The sequence below is a fragment of the Berghia stephanieae genome, chromosome 7 (assembly GCF_034508935.2).
Source record: "Berghia stephanieae isolate SIO BIC M18660-M18661 chromosome 7, UCSD_Bste_1.3, whole genome shotgun sequence".
NCBI classification, from domain to species: domain Eukaryota; kingdom Metazoa; phylum Mollusca; class Gastropoda; order Nudibranchia; family Aeolidiidae; genus Berghia; species Berghia stephanieae.
The window spans coordinates 15,592,504-15,607,503 of record NC_088366.1 but is presented as its reverse complement, the minus strand read 5'-3'; the positions used below and the strand labels follow the sequence as shown (position 1 = coordinate 15,607,503).

The window sequence follows — 15,000 nt, the reverse complement described above, 5'->3', positions numbered from 1 at the left end:
GTTGAAGTGAATACTGAAAAAAGAGCTAAGGTTAAGCTTTTTTCATTAAAGAGAATCAATAATGCTTAATTGCATTTTTTTTAAATAATTACTTTCCCTATTCTGGTCTTTTTTACTTTAAATTTACTTTTTGGCAAATGTTTCAATCCCACATAATAATACAGCTGCAAAATACCTAAATTTTTAATTTTCTGATGATTGTAACTTTAAATATATTTATTGGCGTTTCATTTACCCAGACTTTATATCGTTTTTCAAACGATCTGTCACATAAATTTGATTTATTTATCAAGTTTTTTCGTCTCTATGTTCTTCCCAGGGAAATCGAACGTGGATCAAAATGTATCATTCAGATGCAAAACTCCATGACCATCATCACCAATCCACAAGCACCCAGTAAGTAGATTATTATGCCCGCTCTATAATTTTCAGAACCGTAGGTGCATACTTGGAACTCCCTCCCACACACGTTGAAGATCTGTGAGGAATGTCAACGTCTTTAATAAACATGCCCAAGGGCAAAAGAAAAATGCCTCAATTATTGGGGATGCAACCGGCGTCGATCAGGTCACAGCCTTATCAACGGGGGTCATCCCTCATTCCGTTAACCCTCTCCTTACCAGTCATTTTCAGAGTTTTCCCCAAAATTTCACACCCACCAAACACAAAAATATAGTTTTCTTACTGAAACAGAAAAACATCCTACATTTTATACATGCTATTTTTCAGCAAAATGATCTCAACAACACAATGTCAAATTTGTAAAGCAAACAAAAAAATCTTTAAATTTTATGATGTACAAAACAAACCAGAAGGACAAAATTGTTGGTTGCGTCGTTACGAATGTGACGATTTTCCTATGGTTGGTAAGGAGAGAGTTAAGAGTTTATGAGTAGTAAAGATGATAGGATCATATATATATATATATATATATATTGAATCGTGTTTGATACAAATATGGTACGAAAAATGCTCGACATGCAGTAATGGAGCGAATTATTATTGTTTAAAATATTTACCACAATGTTTGAGACAGTCTACATTAATGTTTCAGGCTTAATTTGCCATCATCAGGACTGAGTTGTTTTGTTGACTGTTCAACCAACAAAACAACTCAGTCCTGACGATGGCAAATTAAGCCTGAAACATTAATGTAGACTGTCTCAAACATTGTGGTAAATATTTTAAACAATAATATATATATATATATATAATATATATATATATATATATATATATATATATATATATATATATATATATATATATATATGGGTGAAGAGAAGTAGATGATTGCAAGTTGTGATTGAGGAGAGAGATGCCTCTGTATTTTTCTGCGACTCATCATTGTCTCAGCCAGATTTAGAATGGTATTCACAATGTGTGATAAAGATACATATAGGCTACTATAATTATTTCACTGATCGTTGGATTGTAGCCTGCCAATTTCTGGCACACTCTGCTAAAAGTAACATTGGGTTGACCCTCACACATGTAGGTACACATCAGTTAGTCTGCGGAATGTCAGTCAATTGAGTGATTTGTCGGGGCATTCCAATGTTTGTTTTTCTTAAATTATAAAACGTCAGTTTTACCAAATCCATAACGAATATGATACCGGATGTGAAGAATATGTTAAGACAACTACAAACATTTACATCAAATCGCCCGTGTCAGTTTATTGACTGTGTTTGAAGCCAAGTACAATTCGTACGATTTGTAAGAGGCTTACTACTGAAGCCACCAGTGACCTTTACATGACATGGCGACACATGCTGATCCTTGGGACGAATGAAGTGTATAATTGGCACTGAGTGTAAATACGAAGGCCACAATATCCGAGTAATACCCAATTGACTATTCGTAGAAATAGTCTCGAAAGACAATCCCAATATTATATAATACGCCACATCAACTGGGTGAACTACGAGTAGATGCCCAAAATATGAAATCAAATGGACCATAATATTTAGGGACTCTGGGGTGTTACCATCCCTTTCCCCTTATTATTTGCGGCTAGTAGTCCATAGCTCGAGTTCCGCTCTGAACCGCATGTAGTTGAGTCCCTGTAAAAGTAAAAGGCTCTTTACTCACATTCTCTCATCGTACTTGCCTAACACTAGGACTTGTATTGTGACGTCATCTATACGTTAATGCACCGCCTAGTGAGTTGTCGTTAGCAGTGCTCAAGGAAACAATTGACCGCATTGGTTGTATAACTGAACACAACTCGTGATTTGCGGTTTTTTTTATGTGGTCGTCGCCTTGTATTTTGACGTATTTTTTGGCCAGGGAAATTTTATTCCATCCCGATAGATTACATTGACTCCTAATTTGTCAAAATAAGGCTAAAATCCAAGATTTCTTAGGCGTTTTAGACCCAAGACTTTTTGACGAGTAGGAGTCATCTTAGTGCCTCAATATAAGAAATTAAACTTTTTAGCCAAAATGTGTTAAAGTGTTTTGGCCAGAAAAAAAATCTTTATAGAAGATTTATGAGGATCCCAAAGTTGTCAAATTAATAGATAGTTTTAACTCACTCAACCCTAACACCGACTATATCCGTTGTTTACCCGAGTTACCCATGCCTATTTATTATATTTTTTCTGAGACAAATTAGTGGCTATTTTCAAAGCTAATGTTTTTAATTTTTACATGTTCATGTTTGTTGAATAAAAATATATGTGTACATGCTCATTTTTAATTCTTTTTTTTTTAAATCAAATTTTGAAAAGTAGCAAAAATCTCAAGGATTGAGTGAGTTAAATCTGAGACTACTTTGAAGTTTCATATTCAACACTTTCCAAATATTCGGAATAATTTTAGTGGCCAAAAACTTTTTTTGGCCAAAACTTAAAGAAGTATTTTGTTGATGTACCTCAATTTTATCGATGAATTGATTTGATAACAGAAATGGGAACGTTTTCGAGTTCATTCATGTGGGTTAAAATCGAGGTCATAGCCGAGAAAATGGTTGTTTTTAACCAGTTAACTGCTGTACTCTGGAAGGACACGTATTCCAAAAATGTGGCCAGAAAACTCGTCCTTTAACTATCGGTCGATTTAAATGACGTTCATCTTGGCTAAAACTACCAAACCTGGGACCTCGCTAGCTCCCGTGTTTGACAGTTTTAGTTTTTGCCAAGATGAGGGTCATTTAAATCGATCGATATTAATTTGAAGAAAAAGTTTTCTGGTCACGTGTTCAATCACGTGTCTTTGTTAGAATACGGCGTTAACTGGTTAATTGTTTTCTCCATTGTGCTCCAATTATTCCGCTATTTTTTTACCATTGAATACATTGGTTAATGGATATTTTATGTTCTTTTTTTGGTCTTTGATTCATAATCCTTATGGCCCATGGGTCCACGTATTGTATGTCGTATAAGAGTTGGAAGAAAAAAGGTATGGGCGGCTATGTGGTCTTGTGGTATGACACTCGCTTTCGGATCGGAAGGTCCTGGGTTCGGGCGAGCCTCACTCGGCGCATAGTTGAGTTCTTGGAAAAGGCTCTTTACTCACATTTCTCTAACCGTACTTATTGCATTGTCTCTGTCCGAAAAAAAAATTGGAATATCGCCTAACAGGCATCTTGTCGTGTCCTACATGTTAAGTGTTGCTGTTGGCAGGGACTCTTTGTAAAGCGCTTTGAGCAAGTTTAGTGGATATTGCGCTATATAAAATCTCACTTTTTGGGGTTTTAATGTATAAAAGAAATAAATTAGACATGGGCTACTTAATTTGTGCGTGCGCACACAAACACACATGGTCACTTACACACACACACACTCACTTAATTAGAGAGAGAGATGATGATGATGATGATGATGATGATGATGATGATGATGATGATGATGATGATGATGATGATGATGATGATGATGATGATGGTGAAAAAGAAGGAGAAGAAGAAGAAAAGAAATAAGTGAAAGAAAAAAGCTAGAGTAACGTGCAAGCAAGAGAGAGATATGGGGAGGGAGGTAGAGAGGGAGAGAGAGAGAGAGAGAGAGAGAGAGAGAGAGAGAGAGAGAGAGAGAGGTACAAAGGGCCCATCGTTTTTCCAGGAAAATAGCTCGATAAGAGGCTTTGGAGTTGACGGAACAATAATTATTCTGATTGCGCTCTGAAAAACACATATTATTTAAAATTTTGACCAGAAATATTGTCTTTCAAAAATCGATCGATTAAAATGACCCTCACCTTGGGGGGGGGGGGGGGGGGGGGGGACTCTCTCAAACCTGAGGCATTGCGAAGTCTCAGGTTTGTGAGTTTTGGCCACGACGAGGGTCATTTTAATCGATCGATAATTGAAGAACCCGTTTTCCGGCCAAATTTTTAGATACATGGGATTTTTTCTCAGAGTAGTATGGCAGTATAAGAAGGCGGATATGGGTTTTGGAGTTAGATTAGCCAGATTCATTATCAATTGATTATTTCTGACATTGGAACTTCCTGAATTAAGACATTTTATTCTTGGGTTTTAGTCGACGTGTACTTATTTGCAGGTCTGATAACCCAAATTGTTATGGGCTCGTTGTTGTAATTGAAATACTTTCAAACCAACTTATTGTCCATTTTATGGGGCAGCGTTGCTCAGTGGTACGGTTTTTGCTTAGTACCCGAAAGAACTACCGGCCATCTGGTACACACATAAACTTCAAGCCAGTAAATATTCTGCCTTCCAAAGAAAAAGCAACGTATCTACATTTTTAATGAGATTGAGAAACATGAAATATAATTCATATCTCGTAATATCAAAAGAAAAGAACAAATTTTATACTGCAGGTTATGCGCCACTGCCTTGAACACATGATGGATGTAGTTACTAATCAAGTAATCAAAACAAAATATTATCGAAAGGCAATGAATGGCTCGTCAGATATATATCTATAGATAGAATGGAGTTGACGTCACTCGGTTCTTTGTTATTGTTTGTTGTCATCCGCGCTTATGATAATTTTCACGAAACTGTATTAACCAGACTATAAACGTTCAAGGTTACACATCGTTTTGTGTGTTGGTCCGTTATACTTCCGGATGGCAATGTTGTGAGATTCTTAGCCAAGCGCACACTATCTATAGATTGGCACGGCAGTATTGCATAAATACTGTTGGAGTTTTAATTCTGGGTAATGTCGTACTCTGGGGGAAAAATCATTTATTTAAAATTTTGGCCAGAAAACTCGTCACCTCAATAGATATCGATTAAAATGACTCTCATCTTGGCAAAAACTCTCAAATCTGGCGAAGTCTCGGGTTTGAGAGTTTTTGAACAAATGAGAGTAATTTTAATCAATCTCTTTTCGAGGGATGAGTTCTCTGGCCAAAATATTAAATACGCGATTTCTCAGAGTCCGATAGTTCTCCTCTTCCATTATATATTGATTGATTGATTGAATGATTGATTGAGTGGTTGAATGAATGATTGATTGAATGATTGATTATCGATATTGTTATTTATATCAATATATGTTTTATATTAACACCCTCGTTGAGGACGGCGGCTGATGTCTCTAATGAACTGTAAACAAAATTTACGTCTAAAGTAATGCTTTGGAGTTCATTTATCGTCAGGCCAGTCATTGATATAACTACTTTCCCTTTGATAGGTTTTGACACGGACAAGTGAGTGGAGCAGGCACTTATGTTGATAATAACAAGAAATGAAGTGAGTAGGAAAGTGCCAGAAGTCAAGAGAGAATAAAAACTTTGCGGTGGCGATGGGGGCTCGAACCGTGGCCTTCGTAAAGTTATGGCCTGACATTGACCAAAAAATGACGCCAAAATGCCAGTCTTTTGCCACAAAAGAAAACAAATCGTGAGTTGAATTCAATAGTTCAACCAATGAAATGACTTGTTTCCATGAGCACTATTAACGACAACTCACTAGGCGGTCCAAAAACCAAATAATGACGTCAAACTGCCAGTTCTTTTGGATTTCAGTGTCAGGCTATAACATAACGATGGCGACGCTCGAACCCGCGACTTTACTGGTACGACAACTCCGCCTGGTCGGGGAGATCGTGACTCTACCGTATGAGCTATCCACGACATCCTCACATTCTCTCATAGTACTCAGGTGTGAAGTGATTACCCTGTCCTTTAAAGAGCGTTGTCTCTGTCGGGAATAAAATTAAGATATTGCCTGACAGGCGTCATATCTCGTTACGCGTTGTTGTTGGTTAGCACTTTGAACGTTTAGTAGATATGGGGGGGGGGGGGGGGGGGGGGGAAGAGAATGTGAGTAAAGAGCCTTTACCAAAGGACTCAACGATTCGCCGAGCGAGGCTCGAACCCAGGACCTTCCGATCCGAAAGCGAGTGTCATACCACAATAAGACCGCATAGCCACACAAATGTTTGTTTTATTGTAGAAACCACCCTTTCCTTTTGTGTTGATTATTGTTTTGATTAGAGTCTGATTTACGTTCAATTGAGAGTAATAAATAAAAGATTGTTGTTACAGTACTCTGCTACCCTCTGCTTTGATACTCGGTGTATATTGACTGCGGTATATTATTATTATTACTATGAAAAGATTGATCGATCACGCTATGTACGAGCTACGATCTATTGATTCTAATATGTATTGAGTACCACCTCAGAACGGTGACGTTTCCCAAAGATTTTGGTTTGATTTGAAGCATTATGTTATTATTGAATTGTTTTTGTCACTTGCCAGTGTTATGACGTCGGTAGCGAAGCGGTACGATGGCTTGTGTCATTTTATTTTCATTTTATTGTTGTTGTTGTTGTTGTTGTTGTTGTTGTTGTTGTTTGTGCGGCTATGTGGTCTTGTGGTATGACACTTGCTTTCGGATCTGAAGGTCCTGGGTTCGTCCCTTGCTCGGCGCATAGTTGAGTCCTTGGAATAAGGCTCTTTACTGACATTCGCTCACCTTGTTCAGGTGTAAAATGAGTGCCTGGCCGTTAACAGCGTTGTCTCTGTCCGAAAAATATGTAATATCGCCTAACAGGTGCCATGTCACGTCCTACATGTTACGTGTTGCTGTTGGTTATTGACCCCTTGTAAAGCTCTTTGAGCACGTTTAGTGGATATTGCGCTATATAAAAGCTCAATTTTTTTTTGTTTTTTTTTTGTTTTGTTTTTTTTTTTGGGGGGGGTTTGTTTGTTTTGTTTTGTTTTGTTTTTCTTTTAAAAAACTAACACATGAAAAGTTGTGTATGAAATCAGTGTCAAGCAAAGCAAGAAACGAAAATACAAAACAAGAAAGAAAGAAAACCCATCGAACCATGCTGATTTTTTGGAATGGGTTATTTTTTTTCCTTTTATTTTTCTTAATTGTTTAGTCTGGCGCTGCTGCATACACACTTTTTCAAATCTTAATCTTAATTTTTTTTTTTTAATATAGCTTTTATATAGAGCAATATCCACTAAACGTGCTCACTGACCAACAGCAACACACACCATGTAGAACGAGACATGACGCCTGTTAGGAGATATAACAATTTTTTTTTCCGACAGAGACAACGCTGTTCACGGCCAGGTACTTTTTAACACCCGAGTACACGATAGAATGCCGCGAGTAAAGAGCATTTTCCATGGACTCAACTATGCGCCGAGCGAGGCTCGAACCCAGGGACCTTCCGATCCGAAAGCGAGTGTCATACCACAAGACCACATAGCCGCACATCTTACACCAGTTCCTGTTCCCTGCCCTAATGTGTCACTTTCCTAACACCCAAAGTTCTATAACAGTCAAGCAGACTATCTTGTGATAATATATGATATTTGAACAATCGTGTTGTTTGTTATGTAAAGCTGTTGTAAATCTTTCCTTTGATCCCGTGCGTGTTCGTGGAATGGTGAGGACGGGGTACCAACCCGTCTATGTTTGTCCACCCTCTTGACTGTTGTCAGTCCATACAGTTGACTTTTATAAGAAAATTCCTATCGTTTGTATGTTGTACTCGAATATATCACAACGTTCATAGAAATAGGTCATTGTGGCTATGTGGTCTTGTGGTATAGCACTCGCTTTCGGAGTGGAAGGCCCTGGGTTCGAGCCTCGCTGGGCGCATAGTTGAGTCCTTGGAAAAAGCTCTTTAGTCACATTCTCTCACCGTACTCAGGTGTAAAATGAGTACCCGGCTGTTAACAGCGTTGTCTCTGTCCGAAAAATGTATAATATCGCAATAGGCGTCATGTCCCGCTCAAAGGCTCAGTTTAGATCACATAAATTTTTAATCCTCTCAAAAATAAGCTTCGGAGGAAGGATGGGGCCATAAGCGACGTGAATATAATATTAGCATGTTTTATTGCGGAATGCAATTATGGGCCTAATTTAACATTGTTGTAATGGATAATATTTTTTGCGTTGGTTTGATAGTATTTCTACTACAACAAAGAGGCCGTAACAATTTGGGTAATGAAACCTGCATTATAGTACACGTTGGTTAAAAGATTTATATTGAAAAGTGTTAGATTAATAAAACAATGCATTTTTATGCGTGGTCATAGTTCGGTACATATTATGAGGAATAAAAACAATTTTATTACCGAAAACAAAAGCAAGCAAAACAAAAAAAGCACACAAAAAAGATTTAAACATTTCTAAAAACATATTTTCACTATATTTCTGGCTGTAAATTCAATTTTCAACATCTAAATCCAACCGATGTAATAGAAATAGGTACCGTTTTTGACATTTTACAAGCCAAATCCTAGAAACACTTTAAAATTAACAGCCCGTATCACACAACATTGGCTGAAACCTTATTCGGCCAAACTCCTTTTAAAACATTTGATGAGAAAAGTCATTCTTCAAATGTCGATCAATTAAGATAGTCCCAGGTTTGGGAATTTTTCGCAAGATAAGCGTCATTTTAATCTATCGATATTTGAAGGACGAGTTTTCTGACAAAATTTTTTAAAAATGTGTTTGAAGGACGAGTTTTCTGCCCAAAAAGTCTTGAAATGTGAGTGTGTTGTATGTGTGTGTGTGTGTGTGTGTGTGTAAGGGGGGGGGGAGGGGGTTAGAGTTAGACAGTTGTCCATGTTATAAAGAATGAGGATTTCACACCACACAACACATTACATCTAGTGATCTTTATAGTATGATTCCATAAGACATTATTTAACCAATTAACTGCTGTACTCTGGAAAGGCACTTATTTAAAAGTTTGGCCAGAATTCTCGTCCTTCAAATAATACCGATTCATTTAAATGACCCTCATCTTGGCAACAACAAAAAAAAACCTCTCAAACCTGGGACTTCGAGAAGTCTTCCTTCAAGTCACAGGTTTGAGAGTTTTTGACAAGATGAGGGTCGTGTAAATCGATCGATATTTGAAAGGTGGGTTTTCTGGCCAAACTCTGAATTACGTGACTATCCAGATTACGGTTGTTTATTGGTTAAATAATGTCATATGGGACCATACAAATATCACTGGATGTAATGTGTTGTGTGGTGTGAAATCCTCATTCTTTATAACATGGAAAACTGTCTTACTCTAACCTCCCCCCCCCTACACACACACACACACACACGCACACACACATACATACATACAGCACACACACACACACACACACACACACACATTTCAAGACTTTTTGAGCAGAAAACTCGTCCTTCAACCACATTTTAAAAAAATTTAGTCAGAAAATTCGTCCTTTAAATATCGACAGATTAAAATGACGCTTATCTTGTGAGAAAAAAACCTCTCAAACCTGGGACTACTTAATAGATCGACATTTGAAGAATGAGTTTTCTGACCAAATTTTTTAACCCCTAGAGCACGGCAGTTCACTGGTTAAAAGATAATATTGTGACAGGAATGTAAACATTTCCCGTCATGCATGTCGAATATTGATTGATTTAGGAGACGAGATAGGAACAACAATCAATATTTCTTTACCTTTAAAGTTCCATACATTCGCATTTAGATCATTGAAATTGATAATAATCAAAAGAACCACAAGCTTATCTCTTATTCATAATAATATAATATGTGATTTCCCCCGCTTCCTTGTTACATTAAACTAAAAGTAAACTATTTCTATAGAGTGTATTAAACCTTCTCGGGGTCTCAATAACTGGCTCGTTAGAGCTATCGACTCTTAAATAAAATGATTCTAGTTCAAAGCAGCGCACAGTGAGGGGGGGGGGGGGGGTCTAATTGACTCAATAAGGATATCGGTCGCTGAATCTAAATCAGAGCTTGCGATGAGTAATAATAATAATAATAATAATAATAATAATAATAATAATAATAATAATAATAATAATAATAATAATAATGATAATAATAATTCTGCACACTTATTTAGCGCCAACATCTCATGCAATATGAGCTCTAGGCGCTTTCCAAAAGTAAAATATATATTATCATTTATTAAACAATGACTACAGCTATTAGATATAGACATATTATTCAATATTTAAAACGCCATCAACATAAAGATACATTTAGAATCAAGCAAAAAAAATGTTTTCTAAAGTAATATGTCTTTAGCCTGCTATTGAATGCCTCCAGGGATTCTGAGTTTCTAATCTCAAAAGGTAATTTATTCCAAATGGAGAGGCTAGATGAACGAGACATGATTTCTGTTAAGCGATATTACAATTTTTACCGACAACGGCGCTGTTAACGGTCAGGTACTCATTTTACACCTGAGCACGGTGAGAGAATGTGAGTAAAGAGCCTTTTTCCGTGGACTCAACTATGCGCCGAGCGAGGCTCGAACGCAGAACCTTCGGATCCGAAAGCGAGTGTCATATATACCACTAGACCGCATAGCCGATTTTGATATCACTGAACTGTGTTTCAATCGCTTCTTTTCATGCATTGGAAATCAAACTATTCAATTTCATTTGTGTGGAGGAACAAAGAATATGTTTAATGTAAATATCTATTTATTTGACAGAGACAAACAGTGTTTGTGGCATTTTGAGTTGTCGATTATGTCCAGTACATTCAACAACGATGAATTTGATCAAATGGGCTGACGAATATAGGATATCGGAACGTTGTTGCTAGGTTGATTGTTCAAATAAATTATTGATTTGATTTGTTTATTTATCCTACCAACCACCTTTCGTTTCCTCACACCCAGTAGATTTTAGGTACATTCGTATTGTTGAAAAGAGGGGAAATCCTGAAATGTTGCCAGAATGAGTGTCTGTGTCTAATGAACTAAAGTTTACCTTAAATTGTTTTGGGTTTTTTTTTCTTTTGTGTGTGTGATTGGGGGGGGGGGTGGTCTTTGTTTGCTTTTTGATGCTGTTGATTGTTTGTTTGTTTTTTTGTTGATTTTTTTTATTTGGAGGGGGGTGCGTTTTTTGTTATGTTTTTTTTTTTTTATTCATTGGCTTATTATCGTTCTTGTTTTTTTCCTTGGTGGGGGGGGGGGGGGTTATGTTGTTGTTGTTTCGTTATTTTTTGTTTTGCTTAGTTTTTCATTTTCTTTTTTTATTTTGCACACCAGATTTATTATATAGATAGACGTCTATGTACATCATACCTAAGTTAGAACTGCTATAAACATTTGCATCCTTTCTCTAGGTCATGAAACAAAGAAAACAAATTTCTCAATCAGTATCCATAGCTCAGAATAATTCTTGGATTCGATGACGTCATCACCAGTACCAGTCAAATGTTATTAACGACTCACCCATTCTCCAGCAGAGCGTTTCAATTAATAATTTATGATACAGGATTGACATACAAACGAATATTTTCCCACTAGTTTTTTTTATGTAGAACAAAATGTCTCATTCATTAATATTATATAACAGCGCTGTCGATCAATGACATTCTCTTTCATTTTTGGCCTGGAAATGTTGCTTCTCGAAACTCGAAGAAATAAATAACAATGTGAAATTGAATGTAAGCTTCAATTTAAATTACGAAAACAGATGAAATGGACGTTTCGGGTTTCCCCTTTATCAACAAACAGGATGAATGAAACACCACAGATGAATGAGATGATGTGGTAGTGACGTTGTTAAGATGAATGGTTCAATTAGCTCAGGTGGTAGAACATTCGATTCACACGCAGAGGGGCCGAGATCAGTCCCGGGTGAAGTCGGTATTTTTCTTTTCTGACCCCCTGTCCTTCCAGCGGTGATTGGGTATCTTGGTCTATTAGACATGGCGGAAAGTATTGTGCAATAGACTATCTATCGTCCTATGCAAAGGGTAGCAAGCAATTGTTTTTATCCATTTTAAGCTATAAAATACGTGATGAACTAAGGCCCCATGGTTCTTATAGATGACCCACAACTTATCAAAAGTTTTAAACACGAGACATTATACGAAGATCATTCTCTTTGTCTTCTTCTTATTCTCTTTCGATTTCCTTGACAAATCATAAAGGGGATTAATAAATACTGTTCGAAAACTGTAACAAACCTTTTACCCTTTGTCCAAGAAAGATAGAATGAAAACAGTGAGTGAATAAAAGATGGCGTTTTTTGCCGGTTGATCGAAGACAACACAGTCAATTTTCTTATGTCTCAGTATGTTTGTTGGTTGTTTCATCTTGTCGAAGGGTAAAAAGTTTGTTACAGTTTTCAAACAAAGACATTCCCATTAGCGTGTAGGTATTTACACCATATATGCAAAATTACGATGCTATTTTGATAAATACACGTTTCACTGTTAACTTTTGATTCAGCGTGGCTCAGCGGTATGGTCTTTGCTTCGTACCCGAAAGGTACCGAGTTCGACTACCTGCCGCGTTGTGTGGCCTTGAGCATGTCACCTAGCCTTAGCTCACTTTGCGGCGCTGCATTGCGGCTGACGACTGGGTTATTCCAGTCTTCCCTTGGAATTGACCCTAAAGAAAAATTTCCCCTTAGGGATGAATAAAGGGAATTTATTAATAATATACACAATTATTAAAAAAAAAAATTTAAAAAAAGACACACCATCCATTTTATGAAAAGAGCCCCATGATGAACTGAGAAAAACTGTCACCTACAAGTGTAATAAGGAATCCAATTCCACCACTAACGATTGTAACCGACGTGTACATATATGCAGGTCTGACATCCGAACCCACTTATGGGCCTAGTTTAACATTGTTGTCATGGACTATATTATTTTGCGTCATCTTTAAAGATTTCCATTACAACAATGAGCCCATAAGGAATTGGGCTATCAGACCTGCAAATAAGTGCACGTCGATTGTAACCAATTGCGTCAAAACGGTATAATGTCAAGATGGATGTAAACCAGGAGCCTAATTCAATGGACAAATGGCTGCTCCCATACTATATCAATGGTCACTGGCTCAATGTGTAATATTTCAAAGCCGAAGAGAGGTCAATTCTTGCTGTAAGAAAATGCATTACTAAAAGCTCAGTTGGTAGAGCACTCGCTTCACACGCAAGGGGACCGAGATCGATCCCGGGTGCAGTCGAGATTTTTTTCTGACCTCTCCCCCCAACTGTTCACCCAACAGTGATTGGGTAGCTGAGTTGGGTCTGTTAGATCTGGCGGAAAGTACTTTGCGATAGACTAGCGTCCAATCGAAAGGATAGCAAGCAATTGCTAATTTCCGTTTCACGCAATAGAAACCGGGATAAACTGTACAACGACGGACTGTACCACGTTTTTCCACCCAGAGCCTCTTTCAATGGAAACTGAGAGCTTTTGTTTTGTTTCATTAACAGATTCTATAATGGTTTTGTATTGAATTCTGTACCACTTGGGGGTCCCGATAGCTGAGTTGGTAGAGCACTCGCTTCCACAATAAAAGGGACCGAGATCGATCCCAAGTGCAGTAGAGATTTTTTTTCTGACCCCCCCCCCCCCTCCCCCACTGTCCACCCAAAGTGATTGGGTAGCTGAAATGGGTCTATGTCGGAACATACTATACGATAGACTAGCGTCCTATCAAAAGGATAGCAAGCAATTACTCATGTCCTTTTCACACAAAAGAAACCGGGATAAACTCCGGCTCCATGGGCCTAATATAATGGCTCTGGCTGAAGGATAGACTCAACCACGTTTAACAACCTACATGGAATCGCCTAGAGCCACTTTCTATGGAAGCGGAGAGCCTTCTTTATGTTTCATAAACCGAGAGGCCGTTGTATTCTATAAAATAAAATAAAAAACGCTGGATTAATTATCCCATGTTACCAATATCCTTTAAGAAATACAGAAGAACTGAACGAGTGATAGCCTCGAATCGATTCGCATGTCGAATGTATCAAAGACGAGACATTAGCGGTAATCAATAATTCTGTAACGTTTTAGATATCAAGCTTATTCACCTTCTATACGATTAATGACCCAAGATTCATAACTGTACTGTTATATACTATATTCCTTTTCTTCGTGTATTTATTTCAAAAGTAATGGTATAAATAAAATTCATATCATGACGCACTCAAAAGAGTAAACATATATCACTCCAGCGTTATTTATACTCTTAATTGCGGCTATGTGGTCTTGTGGTATGACACTCGCCTTCGGATCGGAAAGTTCAAGGTTCGAGTTCCGCTCTGATAGGGGTATTGAGTCCATTAAAAGGCTTTTTACTCACGTTCTTTCATCATACTCAGGGCTAAAATGTGTTAACAGCTTTGTCTCTGTCGAAAACAAAATGTAATATCGCCTAACAGACGTCATGAATCGTCTTACATGTTTAAGTGTTGCTGTTGCCAAGGAACCCATGTAAAGAGCGTTGAGCATGTTTTTAGTGGATATTGCACGATATAAATGCGATAGTTGTAATTGCGTAATACGTTTAGCTCTGTAATTCTTAAAGTTACACAATTATATAGCGCATTTTCACTAAAGAATTAGGTTCTGTGTGGAGAGAGAATACCACTTGTTTCATGATATGAAATGGAACTACAAAGCACCTCTTGTACGAGCTAACCATGCGGACAGTCTCAAAATGTTAACACAACTCATTTCCAAGCACTCTATATCGAATATGAGTAGGTATAGTTGAACCGTTTATAAGATATATCTTCCTAATTGCATAAAAATGAAACCCCAAAATATGAGCTTTAACTCT

General features: G+C 37.4%; 1 protein-coding gene across 9 annotated transcripts in view; it reads left to right on the top strand.

Moving 5' to 3' along the window:
- Window positions 1-15,000, top strand: part of LOC144976782 (kinesin-like protein KIF28) — a 102,482-nt gene that overhangs the window by 3,531 nt on the left and 83,951 nt on the right. For all 9 annotated transcript variants that reach the window (XM_078921211.1, XM_078921212.1, XM_078921214.1 and 6 more), the window contains exon 3: window positions 320-396. In XM_078921211.1, coding sequence (XP_078777337.1) covers window positions 320-396 — 77 coding nt within the window. The remainder of the gene's footprint in view (window positions 1-319; window positions 397-15,000) is intronic.